This window comes from Dasypus novemcinctus, chromosome 12, assembly GCF_030445035.2.
Source record: "Dasypus novemcinctus isolate mDasNov1 chromosome 12, mDasNov1.1.hap2, whole genome shotgun sequence".
NCBI classification, from domain to species: domain Eukaryota; kingdom Metazoa; phylum Chordata; class Mammalia; order Cingulata; family Dasypodidae; genus Dasypus; species Dasypus novemcinctus.
In genome coordinates, this window is record NC_080684.1 from 32,686,597 (window position 1) to 32,708,774 (window position 22,178).

At 38.5% G+C, this 22,178-nt stretch overlaps 1 protein-coding gene across 12 annotated transcripts in view; it reads left to right on the plus strand.

Annotated features, from left to right (window-relative positions):
• The window catches only part of LOC101410655 (cyclic AMP-dependent transcription factor ATF-7), an 87,968-nt gene that overhangs the window by 12,774 nt on the left and 53,016 nt on the right, over positions 1-22,178 (plus strand). For 5 of the 12 annotated variants that reach the window (XM_058308109.2, XM_058308106.2, XM_071218859.1 and 2 more), the window contains exon 2: positions 11,667-11,735. The exons of 1 other annotated variant lie outside the window; for it this stretch is intronic. In XM_058308109.2, the coding sequence (XP_058164092.1) occupies positions 11,688-11,735 (48 nt within the window). In that variant the 5' untranslated portion in view covers positions 11,667-11,687. Of the gene's footprint in view, positions 1-5,156; positions 5,234-8,419; positions 8,516-11,666; positions 11,736-17,098; positions 17,203-22,178 lie in introns of those variants that run through there. 6 more of the 12 variants (XM_071218860.1, XM_071218862.1, XM_058308112.2 and 3 more) reach the window with 4 other exon arrangements.

Genomic DNA, 22,178 nt, shown 5'->3' on the forward strand with positions numbered 1-22,178 from the left:
TTATGAGTGTAGTAGTATGTATGCTTTCTGCATAATCCTTTTGCCTTCTGCATAATCCTTTACCTACTGATGAGATATTTGCTAAAATGTGTTGTGCTAAATAATAAAATTGAAAATGAATCTAGAATTTATGAACGTAAATTTCAATTCCATCTCTATTTTCTGGGGTTCATATAATGTGCTGTATAGTCTTACCCTTTGTATTGTTAGAATCTTTTCCTCTAGTCTGTTTTCTAGCTTTAATGCAAATTATGGAAGTACAAAGTATCCTATGGGGAATAAAATGTTGAGACTGCTGTGTTGGGGAGCTTCACTGTTCATACTCTTTGCTTAGGAGCAGCTAAATTTACTTTGAGTCTGGACTCCAAAAGTTACGTTCTCTTTGTTTGGTTGTTTGTGTTTAGGAGGTACCTGCATTAAATTTATACTTGGGAAGCAGGCACTCAACCACTGAGCTACAATTATTCTTAGAAGTTATATGTTCTTGAAAGAGAACTGTTTGTATATCAATTATTTCTTTTTAACATCATAAGGGAATGGAGCCAATAGAATTTTGTTGGAATGTCTTTCTAAATTTCCAGCTTGTTTATAGCTGAGCTTGAAAGGCATTCAGTACCTACTAAGCTTGGTTTCTGCTCTCTTCATTCTCTTTGTGATGTATGCTGGGGGCAATTCCTAAGTAATACTGTTGTCAGGAGGCATACGTGGGATTCTGAAAATGTGTCCTCTTGGGTGACAAAGGAAGAACTATCTTGAACTGCTTGGTTTACCCTGTGTATCAGTAGTATAAGTTTAAGTTTCCACCGTGTCTGTTTTCTATATGAAGTTGTTGGTTTATAATTTTACATAGCTTTTTTCTTCGTTCCTGAACTTAATTTACCAGTTGGTTCTGTTGCTTTTTAATAGATAGTGATATGATGTTACACATGTTTATTTTACTCTACACTTATTACTTATGAATGTTCATGTATGAATTATATACTTAAAATAAAATACAAATTTTAAAAATAGAAAAAATAGTTAATGAGCAACTCTGTATGACCTTTAAATATATTGTTTAGTGCTTTAAAATAGTCTGGCAGATATGGGCCTTTAAAAAAAAAACTCAACAGACCCGTTATTTTATTGTTGTTTTTTAATCATGCTGATTGGAATTCTTTTTTATTATTAAAGTACATTAAATTTTTAATTTATTTATTGAAAGTAATCTTTGATCATTGTAGAGCCTTTGGAAAAATACTGAGTACAAAGAAGAAAATAAAATCACCAGTCATATCGTTATTCAGAGATAACCATTATTAACATTTTGATGTTAATTCCCTCATCTTTTTCTATGCTTATTATTTTGTTTACTTTTTATAGATTTATAATTATGCTGCGTATGAGTTTTATATCTTGCTTTTTTTGCTTAATATATAGCATTTTCTCAAGTAATTAAATAGTTTTCAATAATGCTATTCTTAACTTCAAAATAGTCCATTATACGGCAGTCCCTAAATTTATATTTCCCATTCTGTTTAAAATTCAGGTTAGTTCCTGGTTGTTTTGTTTTCTTTCTGTGTTAAAAATGACTATGATGAACATTTTAATATATAAATGATCCAAACTTATGGTTTTATTCTCAGAATAAAGTCCTGAAAGAATGATTTGTTTGAAGAATATAAAACATTTTAAGACACTTAATAAATATTGCCAGATTGCTTTCCAGGAAGATTGGAAGTATGTACTCCCAAAGGTGCTATATAAAGGTGCCCTTTCTTCTGCATTCTTGATTGGCAGGCATTCTTTTGTATTTGGAAACAATATCTTAACAGCTCTGACCTAGGTTTTGTTTTCGAGGTTCATTTAAGGGTTAATTTAACAAATAATCTCCTGTATTAGTCAGCCAAAGAGGTGCTAATACAAAATACCAGAAATTGATTGGTTTTTATAAAGGGTATTTATTTGGGATGGGAGCTTACAGGTATCAGGCCATAAGGCATAAAAGTTAGTTCCTTCACCAAAATCTTGGAGTGGGTTGGAGCAAAATGTGTTAGAGAAAGATGGCTGCTGATGTCTGTGAGGGTTTAGGCTTCCTGGGTTCCTCCCATTCCAGGTTCTTGCTTCTTTCTGGTTTTAAGATTCCTTCCTTCCCAGGGCTTGCTTCTTCTTGGGCTCAGGGTTCCTCTCCTCCTGGGGCTGGCTTCTCTTTCCTCTGTGAGCTTACTTCCCGGGGCTCCAGCATCAAACTCCAACATCAAAAACCCTTGCATCAAAAGCTCCAACTCTGTCCTTTGCCATGCCTTTTATCATTTATCTGTGAGTCCCCACCCACCAAGAGGGCTGGGGACTCAATGCCCTAATGATATGGCCTAATCAAAGCCCTAATCATAAATCATGCCCAGTAATAGACCAGATTACAAACATAATCCAGTATCTATTATTGGAATTCATAACTATATCAAACTGCTACACTCCATCCTCTGAATTCCAAAAAGACATTACAGTATTCAGGTAAACCTTAAATCAGTAACAATGCAAGTACTAAATTATCTTACAATCAATTTAAAGAAATAGTTTGTCTCTGGGCAAAATCTCATCTGTTATAGACCTCTGAAACTTACAAAACAATTACGTGTTTCCAGTACACAAATGAGCAGACAAAGGATAAACATTTTCGTTATAATAAGGAGAAATTGGGAGGGAAACATGAGTCATGGGTCCTCTACAGTTCAGTAAACCTGCACGGCATCCTCCATTTGATTTCAGACTGAAAGTTATTCTTAAGATGATGGTTTCTTCTCTTTGGTGCCTTATGGGAACCCACTCTTTTCAAATGCTTGCCCAGTGGGCATTTTCTAGGTTCCACCCTCATCAAGCATCTGAGTGTTGACCAAGCTCCAGACCTTACCCTCCAAGAGTGTTGGGATAATTGCCACACCTTACCCAATCTTTGGGTTAAAGTCTTGACTCCCCTAGTACAGTGTTGTGAAGACAGCATTCCCCCTAACCTTTGGCATACAGGCTCAACCCACACAGAGCAATGAGTTCATCACTTGGCCTTTCTTAACCTTTGGCATACAGACTGAACCCTCTCAGAGCAATGAGTTGACCACTTGGCCATCTCTAACCTTTGAGGGACAGGTTCACCCCTCTCAGACCTGTGGGGTGCTGACCTTAACCACCCTAGTCCTTGAGGAATGTGCTCCAACCTTTCTGTACCCTGGTGTGGCAAAACTCTCCCAGAACATCAGGTGGGAACATCTACCCTCTTCAACTGCTGGTGCAAACTCATCCTCTCTGTACACATGGGTGGAGTTCCTCTCATGGCCCAAGGTGATAGTCTTAATTCCAGATCTCAGCTTCCATGGTTTTCCTCTCAAAGCTGTTTCTCCTTCAGTCTTTCCTTTCCATGACCCTTTTAGTCCAAGCTGACAGTGGTTTTGTTCACACAGCTCTCTCAAAAACCTTGTTGATTTACCATACAAGAAGCAGGGATCCAAGCCATCAGACAGTAAGATTTTTCACAAGTCTTCCCGAGATAACTGCATCTCCAATCCTGATTTACAAGTGCCAAGTTTAGTTAAGTCCTCCAATGGGGCACTTTCACCTGGGAGCTTGATTTCCAGAGGCTTGGAATTTCCAGAATTAGTTTCTGTTTTCTTTGTGCCTGACAGTTCAGTCCTCAATATGTCTCTCTTCTCTAGCATTTTGCTATAAGCTGTAAGCAGAAGTCAAGCCACATTCTCTGGGTTTACTTTGGAAATTTCTTTAGCTAAATGCCCAGGCTTGCCATTTTTAAATTCTGCCTTCCATAAAACACCAGGAGTTAATCTTGCTAAGTTCTCTGTAACTTTGAACCATGGATCGCCTTTCCTCCAGTTTCCAATAGTAGTTTCATCATTTGCTTCTAAGGCATCATAAAAAGTCTCTTTAGCATCTATATTGCTATCAACAGTCTCTTCAAAGCAATCTAGGCCTTTTCCATTAAGCATCTCACAATTTCCTTAAAAAAAATAATACCCCTTACCCATTTATAAAACCGTTCCAGCATTTTGGTAATTGCAAAAGCACTTCCCCACTCCACGGTACCAAATTCTGTATTAGTCAGCCAAAGGGGTGCTAATGCACAATACCAGAAATTGATTGGTTTTTATAAAGGGTGTTTATTTGGGGTAGGAGCTTACAGATATCAGGCCATAAGGCATAAGTTACTTCCCACACCAAAGTCTCTTTTCACATGTTGGAGCGACATGGCTGCCGATGGCTGTAAGGGTTCAGGCTTCCTGGGTTCCTCCCTTTCAGGGTCTTGCTTATCTTTGGGTTCAAAGTTCCTTCCTTCCCAGGGCTTGTTTCTTCCTGGGCTCAGGTTTCCTCTCCTCCCGGGGCTGGCTTCGCTTTCCTCTGTGAGCTTACTTCCCTGGACTTCAGCATCAAACTCCAACATCAAAAGCCCTCACATCACAAGCTCCAACTCTGTCCTTTGACATGCTTTTGACATCCCTTTGGTGGGTAGGGACTCAGCACCGTAAAGACATGGCCTAATCAAAGCCCTAATCATAACTCAATCATGCCCAGTGATTGAGTTTCCAAACATAATCCAATATCTATTTTTGGAATTCATAACTATATCACACTACTACACCTCCCTTCTCCCCATTTTTCGGACTCTAACCAAAAACCATAGAGCTTTCTGTTATTTGATGATGATAAAAGAATTGAATTGGTTGGGTGTAGTCATGTAATGTGCCTTAGGCATGGAGTAGTTGTAAATATGTATTTTAAACATGCCTTAAATATGTATAGCCTTAAAATACATAAACACCTGCATAACAAATGTTTTGTGAACCCAACATCTTTCTGCACTTGAAGTGTAAAATTTCAGCAAAGTGTACTTAAATATCAACTTAAGATTAAATTGTTAAATATTTATTGAACATCTACTGTTACGATAGTAAAGGCTTCCTGACGTTTTAATCTAGATCTCTATATTCTGTCCCATCCCCTTTTGGTGACAGATAATAAACTACAGCGATTCCCTTTTTTATTCCTGAAACTAAAGTAGCCCTTGCCTAGTCATTAACACATCCATTTCATTTCTTTCATAATAATTACCTGCTTTTAATTTAAAATTATTTTGTTTGTTTACTTGATTAGTGTCTGTCTCTTCCTTTTAGAATATAAGTAAACTCTCTGAGGGCAGAAACCTTGTCTGTCTCATTCACTGATGAATTCCTGGAGCCTAGAACATATGGTAGGCACCGAATAAGTATGTGGTAAATTAATGAATTAAATATATATGATCCTAAAAGTAAATTATGGTTATTAAATTTTAAACTTCTTTCTTGTTACAGCTTTTACCAAGATTGTTAAATTCCTCTTTTTTGTTTTCTTGTCTATAGTCTGGAGTTGCTAGCAAAAGAATTTAGTAAATGACAAAATAAAGGAGAAATAGCAAGGGATCTCAGTAAGCTGATCAACCACTGGCTAGTTGAACTTGTAAATTAAACAATCTTTTTTTACCACTTACGTGACTTCTTTAATGCCAGATGAGTGAAACATTATTTTTTGTAGGGTTTTTTTTGAAACTTACGGTTAAACTCATGGGACTATTTATTTATTTTTATTTATTTATTTATTTATTTATTATCCCCCCCCATCGTCTGCTCTTTGTGTCCATTCATTATGTGTTCTTCTGTGCCTGCTTTTGTTCTCATTTTTTTTAAAGGTTTTTTTTTAACTCTCCCCTTCCCTGCCCTCCCCCCCCCCCAGTTGTCTCCTTTCTGTGTCCATTCACTGTGTGTTCTTCTGTGTCCACTTGTATTCTTGTCAGCGGCACTGGGAATCTGTGTCTCATTTTTGTTGCATCATCTTGCTGTGTCAATTCTCCATGTGTGCGGCGTCATTCCTGGGCAGGCTGCACTTTTTTCGTGCTGGGCAGCTCTCCTTACAGGGCGCACTCCTTGCGCGTGGGGCTCCCCTACGTGGGGGACACGCCTGTGTGGCACGGTACTCCTTGCGCGCATCAGCACTGTGTGTGGGCCAGCTCATCACACAGGTCAGGAGGCCCTGGATTTGAACTTTGGACCTTGCATGTAGTAGGTAGAAGCCTCATCCGTTGGGCCAAATCTGCTTCCCTGTATTCTCATTAGGTGGCTCCAGGAACCGATCCTGGAACCTTCCGGAGTGGGAGAAAGGCAGTTCCTCTCTTGCGCCACCTCAACTCCCTGTTCTGCTACGTCTTCTTATTGTCACTCCTCTGTGTCTCTTGTTGCATTATCTTGCTACGCCAGCTCTCAGCGTTGGCCAGCACTCCTGTGTGGGGCGACTTTCCCATGCTGGGCGGCATTCCTGCATGGGCCAGCTCACCGCGTAGGCTAACTTGCCCTCACCAGAAGGCCCTGGCATTCGAATCCTGGACCTCCTGTATGGTAGATGGGAGCCCAATTGGTTAAGCCATATATGTTTCCTGTCTTTTTATTGTTGTATCTACTTTGCCTTGTAATTTATAGTTCCTTAGTAATGTTTTTTAAATGAATGAATGAATGAATGAGTGAATGAATGATAGCTAATCTAAAATTCTTCCAGATTTTTATGAATATTTGATTTTTGTGCCCTTCTCTCTCTTTTTTCTTTAAGAGTTATTTATTTCTGTCACTCAACCTCCCCCTCCCTCCCCAATCTGCTTTCTGTGTCCATTCGCTGTGTGTTCTTCTGTGTCTGCTTATGTTCTCATTAGGCAGCTCCAGGAACCAATCCTGGGATCTTCCGGAGTGGAAGAGAGGCAATCATTCTCTTGCACCACCTCAGCTCCCTGCCCTTTTCATTTTTCGAATCGGCAATATCTGGGTTTTGTCACTAGGAACCTAAACAACAGGCTCCTGGGTGTGTTTGTACATGGTTTTTATTTCTCACTTAAAGTTGGACCATCTTCTTGGTATCACTGGTTAGTTCCTAGAGAAATTATTTCAGTCAGGTTCAGAGAATTGATTTTATAGCCCTTAGTGACAGATTTCATCCTCATTAAAAAAATTTCTCCTTCTCTCTCAGTAGACAGTGCTAGACAGATAGCAACAGATACATAGATATATAACTTGGACATTGATAAATGACCATTTCAGCATCTACCTCTGACTTTTTAACATAAATTTTGTGAAATCATCCCAGTTATTAAAAATAATTCTCTAAACCTTAGTTTTTCTTCATTTCTCTCCCAACATTTGATGACTTTCTGTCTTTGGAGTTAATACTCGTTTGTATCGTTGTATATTCTGATGACTCAGAGTACATGAACCTTTCCCTCCATATACCTTGGCTTCTAGGACAGCCTTTTTACATCTTTTGTTTTCTGTTTTTCTAAGATCCCTAGTGAAAGCATCTCACTTCCCCTTGGCACTGCCTCTTAATGTATGTATCCCTCTCCTGTTATTTATTGTTTAGTTCTATAAAAATGTTTGAGTTTTGCCTGAAGACTAGATTGAGAAGTAGATGACAGACCATGAGTGCCATGCCCAGAAACATGACCTACTTGTCAAGCTCAGTTACAAATGGGCTTTGAGTTAAATTCCAGTGAGTGGTAGCATCATTATTCAAGAAGATTTTTCTTTTGGCTCAGTTTGCTTATACCACAGAAATGTGTTGCTTTTTGTTTTTGAGATGTTATCAGTTTGACCTCTTATAATTAAAAAGACTTGTTTTTTTTTTAAGATTTTTATTTTTTTATTATTTATTTAATTCCCCTCCCCCTGTTGTCTGTTTTCTGTGTCTTTTTGCTGCGTCTTGTTTCTTTGTCCGCTTCTGTTGTCAGCAGCACGGGAAGTGTGGGCGGCGCCATTTCTGGGCAGGCTGCACTTCCTTTCGCGCTGGGCGGCTCTCCTTACGGGGCACACTCCTTGCGCGTGGGGCTCCCCTACGGGGGGGGGGGACACTCCTGTGTGGCACGGCACTCCTTGCGCGCTTGGGCCAGCTCACACGGGTCAAGGAGGCCTGGGGTTTGAACCGCGGACCTCCCATGTGGTAGACGGACGCCCTAACCACTGGGCCAAAGTCCGTTTCCCAAAAGACTTGTTTTTGATGTCAGGTAGAAATAAACAATGACATTCTTTATCTGTAGCAATTGTGATGTAGCAGGCTGGGAATGAAGGAGAAATTTTTTTTCTTCTTAAAGATTTATTTTATTTATTTCTCCCCACCCCTTCATTGCCTGCATTTGCTGTGTCTGTTTGTTTTGTGCTGGTCTGCTTCTTAGGAGGCACTGGGAACTGAATGCCGGACTTCCCATGTGGGAGGGAGGTGCCCAATCACCTGAGCCATCTCTGCTCCCTGCTTTGTTGTATCTCATTATGTTTTCCTCCTTGTGTCTCTTGTTGTGTCATCTTGTTGTATCAGCTTGCCATGCCTGCCTGTCACGTCAGCTCACTGTCTTGCTCATCTTCTTTAGGAGGCACTGCAAACCAAACCTGGGACTTCCCATGTGGTAGGCGGGAGCTCAAATCACTTCAGCCACATCCGCTTCCTAGCAATTTTTTTAAAAGAGGTTAGTTGAACTTTTCCCCCCATGGGGAGACAGACTATTATTATCATAGTTAAGTATTTAACATTTCTAATAGAGTCAAATCACATTAATGCTTAATTTCAAAGGGAAACGTTTTAGAAAGCAAGAATTATGGAAATGACCAGAGCAAGAGACTGAGGGAATGATTTAAGAATAATTGTGAATGTTTTAAGAAAGAGGGCCTTCTTCCTTCCATTGTGATCTCCCTTTGGTGAAAATGGCAAAACAAAGGCCAGCAAATGGAAAGGAAGCAGGAAATCCTCCTTGTTTTCTGTCAGATTTGAATATTTAAGAACCATAAAAATGCTTGCTTCTGTGACATTTTAATGTGCTTCCCCGCCCCTCCATTTTTTTGCTGCTTTTTTTTTCTTTTAGAAAATCATGATTTTTTTTTCATTTCCATTTCCTAGTCAGGATATCATTAAATAAAATTTTTTTAAGAAGTTTTTTTTTTTAAGATTTATTTATTTATTTAATGCCCTCCCACCCACCCCCCGCCCCCGCTGGTTGTCTGTTCTCTGTGTCTATTTCCTGCGTCTTGTTTCTTTTGTCCGCTTCTGTTGTCGGCAGCGGCAGGGGAAGTGAAGTGTGGGCGGCGCCATTCCTGGGCAGGCTGCACTTTCTTTCGCGCTGGGCGGCTCTCCTTACGGGCGCACTCCTTGTGCATGGGGCTCCCCTACGCGGGGGACACCCCTGTGTGGCAGCGCACTCCTTGTGCGCGTCAGCACTGCGCATGGGCCAGCTCCACATGGGTCAGGGAGGCCGGGGTTTTGAACTGCGGACCTCCCATGTGGTAGACGGACACCCTAACCACGGGGCCAAGTCCGTTTCCCCATTAAATAAAATTTGGAAGCCATATATTGTGGTGCGATTTTGTAAAGCCAAGTTAAATTATGTGCTTCGAAAATTTTAATCACTTCTTTATACCGTTGCTGTCTCATTCCTCAGCCAGGACCCTTTCCCTCTTCTAAACAGATAGAAAAATGAGAAAACTTAGACCCAAATCACAAAACCAAAATAATAGTTAAGAAATTCTGCCTGGTCCTTGTGCTTTGTCTGCTCTAGCCCTTGTCATTTATTTCCTGATTGGAAACACATTAGAAGACCTTGTTGAAATAAAATTTTCATTTCATGAATATATTAGGAAAAGAGGACCTGGGACTGGGAGTGAAATTATTCTCCAACACAGCAGTTGTTATGATTTTCCAGAGATAAACTGCATTCCAGAAATGCCCTGATAGAGTTTTTAGCCATATTGTCCTTGTTCTTTGCATTTATTTATTTGTATTTATTTTTTGCACTATGTAATAGTTCCAGAAAGAGCTAAAAAATCATCACGTATTTAAAACAAGGAAATGAACCAGAAAACCTGCTTGTCTTGGGGCTCTGTGAGGAAGAATGAAGCCCTTGTTTTCCCAGTACCCAATCATTAGCTAGGAGCTGGTGTCTCCTAGGAACACAATTTATTGAAGCAATTTATCCTGGCTAAATGTGATATAAATCTCTATATACGTATGTACATACAGACTCTCTTCCATGATAGCAATGCTGCAGCATCGTTTCCTTTATAGTTAGCCCCTGTTCCTAATACACTGAAAGATGACCATGAAGTCCTTTCTATTTCATGGGGTGTCCCACAATTTTAAGCACCAATTAGTAATATAATTACTGATCAGACAACCAGAAATATTGGTTTCCAACTCCAGATTGAATCTTAAGAGAGTAGAAGAGATGTTACCTAGTCACTCTTAGTTTTAAGCCTGGTTTTTGGTTACTAGATTCAGTCTAGCATGTTAACATTTTATTTTAATGCAGGCCTGACTGAGATTAACTTGACATTTTGGTTTATCTCCAGGATAAGAATTTGAAATTTGGTTATAGTTCTGAGATTGTTCCAGGCATATTCAAATTATAGTTCCTCTCTCATCTTCCCTTGTTTGTTTTCTTTCATTTACCTTTCTCTCTTGTGGAAGGATGTTTAGGGTTTTGTCCTAGAAAGGCTGTTTTTTTTTTCCCCTTTTTCTCTTCTGCCCTTCTAAAATACTGAATATCTTTTGGGGATTTAAAAAAAATTTTTTTTATGATATGCATGTCTTATCCATCTCCACATCTATTTTTATTCTTAGTAGGGTTATAAAAATCTCCCCAGTGTACACTCAGATTAGAGTTACTGCTCTTTGATAAAAAATTTCAATCAACATTTCAAGTGTTTAGCTTCATAAATTAAAAGAAAAAACAAAAAACAGTATAAATCCTGTTAAATTCTTCAGAGAAATAGAGGGGATGGATGGTAATGCCTTTTAGTGCAATTTCTTTTATCCCCTGCAGCAGCACACATCTGTTGGCTGTAGTAGAGCAACCCAAGAACTCTGGCGGAGAGCAGCACAAACAGCCGGAACATATTCACCCAGTAAACCCCCAAAGAGCCGGCATTTGTTTTATTGCTGCTTTTAAAAACCTAACCATAAATAGAATCAGATGGGGGAAGGGCACCGATATTTCTCCATTTGCCACATACTATTGGTGGGGAGAGAAGGAGGCTCCCAGTGGGGAGAAAAGGTTTTTATTTTTATTTTTTATTAATGAAAATCATTTCCTGTGTAGCCCAATAGGATGGGTGCTTTGTTTTCTTTGGCAATAATCGGGGATAAATGGCCCTTGCCAACCATCTCGTAGTTTATACACCAGGGAGCCAGATTATGGCCCTGTAAAATGGAGCACCCCTCCTATAATCCCTTAATTAATTAAATGACAAATTTTGGTCTTCTGTAGTTCAGAAATATGGCTTCCTCATTGAGCATTCAGTGGATTTATTGACATGGGAAACTGCACTGGTTATAATTCAGCCTGGAGAAGTGTGTTATATACTGTAGTAGAAAGAGGGAAAAATCTACCAAAAGGTTTGAAATTCCTTGATTATTTAAGTGTAGATTTTTCTAATTAAAAGTTTTAGTTGAGGCACAGTGATCATATGCCACCTGTTTAATGGGTCTCCCCAAAGTAGCCTGTGTTTACAGCTTTGATAGATGGCATTCTTGGAACACCTGTTTTTAGGCTTGATATTTTTGAAGCACTTCTTTTTTTTCTTCAGCGTATTTAACATAACTTTTCCTCCCTACCTCCCCCTCCTCAGCTCCGCTCTGCTACATGAAATATGGGAGACGACAGACCGTTTGTGTGCAATGCCCCAGGCTGTGGACAGGTACGTTTACAATATACTTTATTGTGAATGTCTCGTTGTGAATCAAAGTGGCTGTTTTATCACTAAGGCAAAGAGTTTAAAGCCGGTATTTTACGTGATCACTGGAGGTAATCAGATCAGAGGATTTGCAGTGTGTAAATCCAGGTTATGAGGAAGTGTAGGTACTCTACCATAATGAAATCTGCCTTGCTCCCTTCCATATTGTTATTCTACTGGTGTTTGTTTCCCAGCACACAGTGCCGAAGAATACATGTTGCTGTCTCCTCCTTTCTAAAGCTAGCCATCTAAATACAAAGCAAGCGTAGATATAAAAATTTTCTTAGCAAATTTGGAGAGGCAGCTGAGAATGCACCCATTCATAGTGAACTCCAATTTGCCTGTCTGTTTAGATCTTTTAAATAAGAAAAAATCAAGAATTTTTTTTGTTTCTTCTGACTTTTTATTCTGAAAATCAGTGCTAACAGCTGAGGCAGATATCTATCCAGGAAAGACACATCCAACATTAGAACCTGAGAGATCTCACAGCATTATATAAACTACAAGATTTCTTAGCCATTTTCCCTAATGCCATGAAATGCATTCTTCCATGTGTTAGCTGCCACTTAATTGTTTGCATGTGTGTAGTGTGTCAGATACTTTACATCATATGCTTTTTTAATAAAGTAGCTTTGTTGAATCTGCCTTTTTTCTTTTTCATTTTGCACCTTATTAACTCTTCTTTATAGACCTTCCCTCACTCTCCTGTTCTACAAAGGAACACAAGAGTACAAAGAAAGCCTTATCTTCCTTCATTACTGTGTTTTCTAGAACCTGGAGGGTTTAGCTTCTGTTCGGTTAGGAATGTGTCATGTGACTGTCCAGTGACACTTACTGGTGACATGTGAGATTGCAGACTAGTTCTATTAAACATTGCAAATCCTTAGGCAAAAAGGAGCAAAGTTCCAGAGACTCCTATGGTAAAATGGGATTAGTGAGAAGGAATAGGCAGAGGAGAGTCCAAATTCTAGTAAATCCTGAAAATTTCAGAAAAGACAAAAAGCTATTAAAATATTCTGCACTATTCAGCATCCTAGGATATATTTTCTTCCTTGTCAAAGTTTTCATCTTTCTTGACTGCATTTTTTTCCCCATGTAATTTATATCTTATTTTTCTATAATAGAAGCTAGTTGGGAAAATAGGTCAAATTTTTTCACTTTTCAGACAGTTTTATTAGAATACATATCTTAACGTGATACCTCCAAAATTTTGAGTGTGCGTTTGTTGATAATAGTATTTCTATAACTCCTGTAACTGATACCTTGGTGTTCTTTTCGCTTCTCTCCTTTACTTTAAAAACCTGAATTTTTGGTGAGAAGGTTTATTTTTCTCACATTTGCAATTATTTTTCTTCACTTACTGCTTAAGCTGCTCAATTTCTTTATTAATAAGCTGGGAATAGACTCAGAGTGTTGGAAAAGTATTCATTTAACCTTCCTATTGATCATACAGGAATTATGCAATATTTTCTTGACTTATAACCCTTGTATGTTCTATGCTTAAACCACATGGATAAGGACTACTCAAGAAATAAAATGGATGCTAAAAATAAAGCAATATATACATGAAAAAGCATCTCTTATGCTCTTTAAGGAAGAAATAAATAAATAGGGTCTCTGAGGCCGTGTCATCAGAAAAGAGTAATATTCACTGAAATTCATGAGCTCTCAGAAGGGTGCTTTTGGTTTGGTTGGGTTTTTTGTTTCTTTTTTTTTTTTGGTGGGAAGAACTTCTTGAGGTAGGAAAACAGTAGATACTTTTTTAACTTTGCTCCCATCCTATGTTTTTGTCTTCTGCTTATGATAAGCCTTTTCTTTCCCCTATTTCTCTCTCTGATTTCTGAATATTTTACATGGATTTTGGTTATTAGGATTCATTATAACCTCTGGTTTAGGTCCTTTTATTCCCTCAGTGGGAAGGTGTGAATGGAACTCAAGGAGATTGCTACCTTCCTCTTTTGGATTCAGGTTCCTTGTTTCATAGAAAAAGGATAGAAAGCTACAACTTTGAAGGTAGTATGATTCATCCTTTTACCTCTTTTGCATGTCAAAACTTTATAGTCAGGTAAGATTATAATTCTTCAGTTATATTTAGTCTCCTTCCAAGTTTCTCCCAATACGTGGTAACAAATAACTCCAGAGCAAGATCTCTACAAAAGTTTATTGTGATTGCTTTCTGTTATATAAAATAGTGAAAATCTGGCAGAGAATGTAAATTTGGTAACATGAACCACCCTTGGCCTGTTACCCAACTTGAGAATGGTTTCATTCTGGAGCCACCTTGAGGCCTTCAAGCTGTCCGTTGTTCCAGAAATGAGAGAATAAAAATAAAAAGACTGGTTTGATTACAAAAACTAATAGAAAGTATTCTCTAAATAATTTTTTAAAATTAAATAAAATAAAAAGGCTATGTAGGTCTCAGGAGGGGGAATAAGGACTATGATAATTTTTGCAGGCTCTTGTTTGGAACCTACTGTCATAGAAGTCTCAAAAAGCAGTGGCAGGAGAGCAGATGGGGCTCAAGTGGTTGAGCACCTGCTTCCCACATGGGATGTCTTGGGTTCGGTTCCCAGCACCTCCTAAAAAACAAACAAACAAAGCAAACAAACAACAAAACCAGTTGGGAGCCAATATGGCTTAGTGGTTGAGTACCAGCTTCCCCACATACGAGGTCCCAGGTTCTATCCCCAGCTCCAGTACCCAAAAAAAAAAGGCAGTGGCTTCTACCAGGTAGAGGAAGAAGGAATGAAGACATTTTAATTCAAGAAACTAATTCTTTAAAAATTATGACAGCTATAAGAATTTTGCATTATTTCAGTATATGTTCCCTGCCCAGAGTTTACTGTGTGTACATCAGAAAATATCTTTTGCCTCAGTATTAAGGGAAGGTGAAAGGAAAATTCACCTAAAATAGACTAGTGGGTTATGCTCTCCACCATATAATCAAAACCATCAGGCTTTCAGTAGATACGTAAACATGTTTTGGTTGCTAGGTCTTTAATGGCTGTTATTTTTGGATTCTGTTCATGATCTACTTCCCAACAGTAAGTCTGATGTGACACAGCTGAGTTCTAAATATGCTGCATGTACTTTTTCTAAAAAAGATGGTTGCCGAAGTTTGTACTGTCTACATTCTTATCTGAAAAAGACAGGTGATAGGGTGTTTTGAGCCCTCTCATCCCTATTCTCCAGTTAAGACTCCTTGGGTCTCTTGAGGCCTCATCACCCTCATGAAGAGGAACTGGGGGAAAACAATATTTCTGCTAATACATCTCTGTGGAATGTGGTAGCAGGAGCAGTTGATAGAACTACCTCCTGAGAATGGGTTAGTGTTGTTAAGGCAAACAATGCCCCTGATACCCTCTTGGGAGAGGGCTAGTTGAATTTGAATTATGTGTAGCAGGAGCAGTTGATAGAACTACCTCCTGAGAATGGGTTAGTGTTGTTAAGGCAAACAATGCCCCCGATACCCTCTTGGGAGAGGGCTAGTTGAATTTGAATTATGTGGGTTTTTGAAATGTTATAGGATAGCTTCTATTTTAAAACATTGTGCGTATAAAATGGCTTTGCTTCTGTTATTTTTAAAATACAAGGAATATAGTTTGGTGCTGAATCTAGGAAGTCTTTTAAGTTTTTAATGCTTTGGGGGTGGGTTCTTTTAATTTGAGATGAATTATAAAAATTTCTATTGTATGTGGAACCAGAAATAATTACTATGTCTCTGTCAGTAATTTTGAATTTGAAGTATCATTTCATGTGGGCACAGTTAGGTAACTTACTTTTCGGATGCTTTTTGCCCAGTTTTTATTACCAGGAGGCAACAAATTGCATATTCCTATACTTCCCTCTCAGTTATATGACAGTGGTTTGCAATCCAAATTATGCAGGTTTGAGTGATCCTTTTGGTTACCATAATCAAAGTCTTTGAACAAAAACTGGTTGTATCAGCTTTTTTACTTGAATTGTGTGTTTCCTTGAGAATAGGAACACATTTCCCTGAGGAGATACTACTAATGGACAGTTAGTAACATCCTATTATGAGACACTGAGAAAGGTTTCTGTCATAACTACTCAGTATCAGCTCTGCCCTTTTACGAAAAAGTCCTTTGATTGTTTACTTGTCCAGTTAGACCCTAAGGTGCTCTTACTCTTTTTTTCTTCTGAGGATATCTACTATCACATCTTCTCCCAGAGGACATTAAGGCACAGGTTGAGGGTTCTGTTCATATCTTTCTCGCTGTGACATGAAAACACATAAGTAGCTAGAAACCTCCAGGCCCAGCTTTTCCTTTCTAAGGCCAAGAATAGCGGTAGAGCGTAGTTGTGATGGGATTGAGGTACAGCTTCTTGTACTTCCTTATCTTGTCATATAACAGGAATAATGTTTATAGTGCTGTAGCCCTGGCTTCACTTGGCATTTAACCAACCTCCAAAGCTGTTTATTGCTTTGTATCTTCTGCCTCCATGAACATTATCCCTTAAATCTCTATTGCTTTGTAATATATGAGGCAACAAATAGCTTGTATGATTGGTTAAATGCTGGCATGCTGAAAAGGTATATGTTTTATTGTCTATATAATACAAATCTATAGAGATTATTCCTGTTATCCCAGCCCTTCTATTAAATGGGCCATAATGGTGCCATGGGACTCTGGATCTTTAATTCTATCCCTTTGGCAAGTTTTCCTGCTACCTGGCATGGTTACAAAAGAAAAGCAAGAAAGAATGAGTTGGTGCTAATTACTAATTCTTTATGTTAGGGGGCATCTTGAATTGGAGAATAATAAGGGAAAGAAATGGCTCTGGTAGGTAAATGCCATTTGTGGTAAAACATACTATGTTTACATGCTTCGGCAGGTGAGGGCAATTTCAGGCAAACAAATAAGCCTGCCTTCACCCCCTGCCAAGAGTTTAAAAAAATTCAGATTTTTATTTTAATAATTCATGTTTCATTCAATAATTCATCCAGTTCCCATCTGGTATGAGTGCCTGCATGCTGTCAGGCAGCTGAAAATACACTGCGTTATACACAATTAGGCCAAACGCTAACCTGATTTTTTGTAATAATATGTTGATTTTGCAATAACTTTGAGTCTATTCTGAGTATACTGCAGTTTTAGGCAACCCTGTGATGGAAGCAGACAAATGTTTTGCATTGTATAGACAGAATTGGGACTGGGATAAAAAAAAATTTAGAGGTGTTAATCAAGAGCAAGGTATTAAAACCCAAGTTTAACGCCAGATCTGGCATTCTTGACACTTGCCCTTTGAAACATATGGTTGGTTATTTTAGTTTTTCATGATACATTTATTGTTATGTTATTAAAAGCATAGAAGATTGAAAGCATCCTTGTTCCAGTCTGCCAAAAAAAGAAAAAGTGGGAAAAAATGCCGTATGAACCTAACTGAAACTATGTAACAGGAAATTAAGGTAAAGTGTTCAGTTATTCACATTTGTTTTCCATGGGTACTATTAATATTTGAGATGGGAGTCCAGAAACTGTTCTCAGAGCATTCCTGGTAGAAAAATAAAATCCCATACCTTTGTATATACTTCTTTCTAAATCCGGAGAGGGGTTCTTTCTTAGTCCCTTCTTTTATAAACTGCTGAGTTTATAAAGTGCCTTCTGGATCTGAGAGCCTGTTCATTAATCCCCCTTTTACCACCCTTGCAAAACCACATTTCAGCTAAGTCGTTAACTTACAAGATACTGTCATCATTAGATAGAATTCTTCATTCTTTCATCAAATAGTCTTCTAGCAGCAGATTAAAAAACAGCGAGTGTGCTCCCTCTCTCTGGTTAGTGTGTTTCTTTAATGCAGATTGACTTGCTCAGCAGTCACATTTTGTCTGAAGCCCTTGTTAGGGCCTACTCTGTATGTGGATTCATAACACATCTGTGTGTACATCTACAGTGCTGTATAAATAATAATAAGTAATCACCAGATGGCCTATAACTGCTCCTCTGGACCCTCTGGGTCTCTTGAAGCTGTTAGTAAAGTCTTCTGGCGTTTTGCTGGGGAAAACTTGTCATAGATTTATTTCTAAAAAAATTCAAACTCACAACTGGGTGTTTAGGACTAGATATTGCTGTCTGTGTTGTAAATATTTAACAGGCTTTGTACAATGACAAGTAAAAGCGCCATTACTAACCACACAGTGGCTTTGGAGCTCTTCTTCCCTCCCGGCCGTTTAGAAAGGAAAAGAAATGCCAATAAATTGTGTATTATGAACAAGATGAAAGAGATGCTCTATAGAAGCTCTTCTGAGGAGAAGAAAGAGAACATCAACATTCTGCTCAGAGGACTGTAACTGGGCAAACTTAAGCTTTTTAGCCATATGCCGGTGACTTAAACACTGTGCCTCTTTCAAATTGGGATTGGGTCAGAGCAAGGTTTTACTATTTACTGAGTCTTTATAACCAATGATAAATCCCTTTGGTTACAGTTACAAGAGTAGGAAGACACATAGCTAAATTTCATGTCTTCAGTAATGTCTAAAATTTTAAAACATACAATGTTTGCCAATATTATTAATAAAGCAAAGCATTGTTATTTTTATCCTTTTGTCACTATTTTTAGTGAAAGGGGTTGTATAGTTTGGGGGGCAGGAAATCACTATCTTATTCTGGTTTTCTGCTTATAATTTTTTGTGCTATGTTTTATTGTGTTTTTTTGTTTTTGGTTTGGTTTTTTTATTTGTTTGTTTTTGAGGTACCAGGGGCCAGGGATTGAACCAACACATGAGACCTGGGAAGCCAGCGCTCAACTACTGAGCCACATTGACTCCCCTGAGGTGTTCTTTTTTGGTTTGCTTTGCTTGTTTGTTTTTGTTTTGTCTAGAAGGCACCGGGAACCAAACCGAGGCCCTCCCATGTGGGAAGCAGGCACCTAACTGCTGGAGCCTCATCCACTCCCTGTGCTGCGTTTTGTTATTACTAATCCCCTTGCTCCAGTATCTGTTCCAGGGTCCCCCTTTGCTCAGTACAGCAATGCATGTTTTTGAAAATTAAAATATAACTGAGTATACTTCTACATTTTTGTGGGGTTTTCTTCCCTTTGCTTTATTTATCCTGAGATAATAAAAAATGCTTTTTTTTAACAGAAAATGAGTATCTTAACTCCCCAGCTTAGTGTCTTTTTGTCTGTTGAGGGTTGAATCTGTTTAACCCCAGAGGGACTGTCCTTTAAATCATAGCATATGGCTGTGTTTTTTGAGTTAGGATTGTAGAATCCTTTTCTCTTTCAGAATTTCATCTTGAAGAAATGACATGTGAATTGCAAGGGAGAAATGCTTTTAATCATTTATTGCAAAGAGATTTTGCTTTTTAAATTTTCTCTCACAAAATTATGTTAAGGATAGGATTTCAAGAGGGAAAGCATTTGGGAACTTCCGTGGATGGAAGCTTTGGTTTATCACTTTATAACCGCATGCTTGTGTTTTTACTTTAAAATTTCCTTGTGCAAAAATATACATTACCTAAGATTGTGCTTTGGTAAGAATCTGGACTATTTGCAATTGTCATGTGAAAGTACAGAGACAATAAGGATGAATTTTGTGAAATTAGCCCATTCCTATTCTTGCTCACCATGTGCATTGTGTGGCTGCTGATTTTGTTGGCAGATTGAAAAGCTGAACCAACTTCTGCTCTGAAGACTGAAATTGCCAGCCATCATTCCAGCCTTTAAATCTTGTTGTTCACTTCAAAGATGTCAGATTTTGAGCAAACATAGCTCTGTCTTTAGATCCCGGATGGAATTTGCAATTCCCTGGTTTGGAAGGAAAGAGTTCTTCCTTTTTGCTTTTGAAAAACTTGAGTGGCTCTGTAGGGAAAGTAAGCAGAATAAATCTGCAGCCTTGCCATGTCCTTTGAGTCATTGTAGAAAGCTGAGTGCTCTGTTCAGCATTCAGCAGATTGGCTGTCAGAGTTACAGTTCGGCTTATCAAAGACCTGGTCTGTCGAAGAGGCATTTATGTTATTCCAGAGAGAATCATCCTGTGGCAAAAGGAATGTCTGTCTCCTCCCAAAGGTCAGATCTTCCTTTGACATTGCACAATTATCTCGATTTTCCTGAAAAATATCTCAATCCACAGTAAAGATTGGGACCAGCACATATTGCAGACTCTGTTACAATGACATGCTCTGATTTTTTAACCACAAGGAGAGGTATAGGGATGACACTCAGAGTACACCAGAGGCTTAATGATGTTGATTTTTCTATGGATATCTTAGTGCTCCTTATAAACATCTTATATCCTCTTCTATTTCTCTGAGGAAGATAACATTGTTTTAGTTTTTTACATATCAGTCACTATGAAATGCCACTCTGAGAGGTGGCTCATTCCCTCAAGCCTCTCTCCTTTTCTTTAGTTACTATCCTCTCTAATTTGAGATCAGACCCTCCAGTGTTTTTTACTTTTTGCCTTCCTCTTGTACAGCTTGTCTTGGCTCTAATTAGCCATTTTTTTCTGGTAGGGATTATTAACCAGTGTTTCCTTTAATTTTTAAAAAATTTATTTTTTAATATCACCCCCACACACACATGACTCCCTCATCTGTTTGCTCGTTGTTTTTGCTTGCCTGCTTGTTGGTTGGTTGTTTTTGCTTGTTTTCTGTTCGTTTTTTCTTTAGGAGGCCCTGGGAACTGATCCTGGGACCTCCCATGTGGGAAGGAGGCATCTAATCGCTTGAGGCACCTCTCTTCCCTCCTTTGTTGTTTCTCTCATTATGTTTTCCTCTTTGTGTCTCTTGTTGCTACAGCTTGCCACCCCAGCCACTGTCTTGCTCATCTTCTTTAGGAGGCACTAGCAGCTGAGCCCAGGACCTCCTGTGTGGTAGGCGGGAGCTCAGTCCCTTAGTCACTTCCTCTTCCCCTTATAAAACTCTTAAGAATTTATCCAGGGAGATTTAGGTAGGTGGCCAACCTTTCTTCTCTATTGGGAGTCTCTCTGATGTTATAGGAATTGGCTTGCCCTGTGACAGTTTTGCTGGTTCTAGGTATTGGCAACAAGGACAAGATGAACACTAAATAGGCTTTATCTGGGGAGGCAAGGTATTAAGGCTGGGCAAAACAAGAAGAAGTAGAAAATGTGGTCCCTCATGGAAGTAATGTAGGGATACATAAAGGGATGGAACTTTCAGGGTATATATAGTTAGAACTAGCTTAGGTGGAATGGTCTCTGAGCAAAGGAGACATTGTGACTTAAGAGGATATCAAAGATAAACAGGTCTACTTCTTACTTTTGTTTGGGCTATCCTAACTTTATTCTACTAAAGGTTAGTTGAGAAATCTAAATCTTAAGAAGGGCCCCAAGAAACACTGGAAGCACCTCTTTGGGGGAAAAAAAAAGAGAAGGCATTGGCTCTTTTTCCTGCTTTGAAAATTTAGATTGGTGAAAATGTAGGGAAAGGAGAATGACCTGATTTCTACCTACTTAGAATAGCTTCCTACCTACTTAGATTTCTAGCTCCCTGGTATTGGGTTAGATCTCTTTTCATAGAGACATTGTCCTTTGCTCTCTAATTTTGGCCACATGTGAGAATCTTCTGGTCTTGTCCTCACTTGTTGAATTAAACTAACTTTGTGGTAAAATTAACATTTAGTCTAGGAAAGTCTCTGTAGCGTGATGTTCAGGATTAACATAAATTAATTTGCACCAACAGGTCATGTATGCATACAAACATACACAACTTAGAGGAAATATATTTATATAATGTGCAGGAAAATGTTATTTCCACACAGGGAACATAGACGGGAAATGTAAGAGAGCAGAAATTCAAAGGAAATTGTTTAGTTTTATCAGTGTAATACTAACAGTAATAGCTAATGGAGCTCTGATGAACTGTGCAAAAGTGTTTTACAAATATTATTTTATTTAATCATAGCAGCCTCCTGAGGTAGAATTTATTATCTCCATTTTACAAATGAGGGAACTAGGCTCAGAGAAGTTAAGTAACTTGTACAAGGTCACACAGTTTTGTTTTGTTTTGATCTTAGGAGGTACAGGGGCTTGAACCCGGGACCTCAAACATGGGAAATAGGCGCTCAACCATTTAAGCTACATCTGCTCCCCAAGGTCATACAGTATTTTGTGGTAGAGCTACAGCACAAGCCAGACAGTTGGACTTCAGAATCCACACTCTTAAACTACTAGGGTAAATTGCTTCCTTTTCTTCTCCATGTACATATAAAATACGTACACCTAACATTAAAAAAAAAAAGTGAATAAGTATTGGTTATTTGATATATGGCCCGAATCCAAATCAGTCAAATAAGACTTAGTCAATGGTTTGTTACTGTTGTAGCTATCTGACTGCCATACCAGAAAGAGCTAAATCTATAGCTGAGCTCTGCCTGTGCAAAAAAAAAAAAAAATTTTTTTTTTTTAAAGATAATTCTTACTAA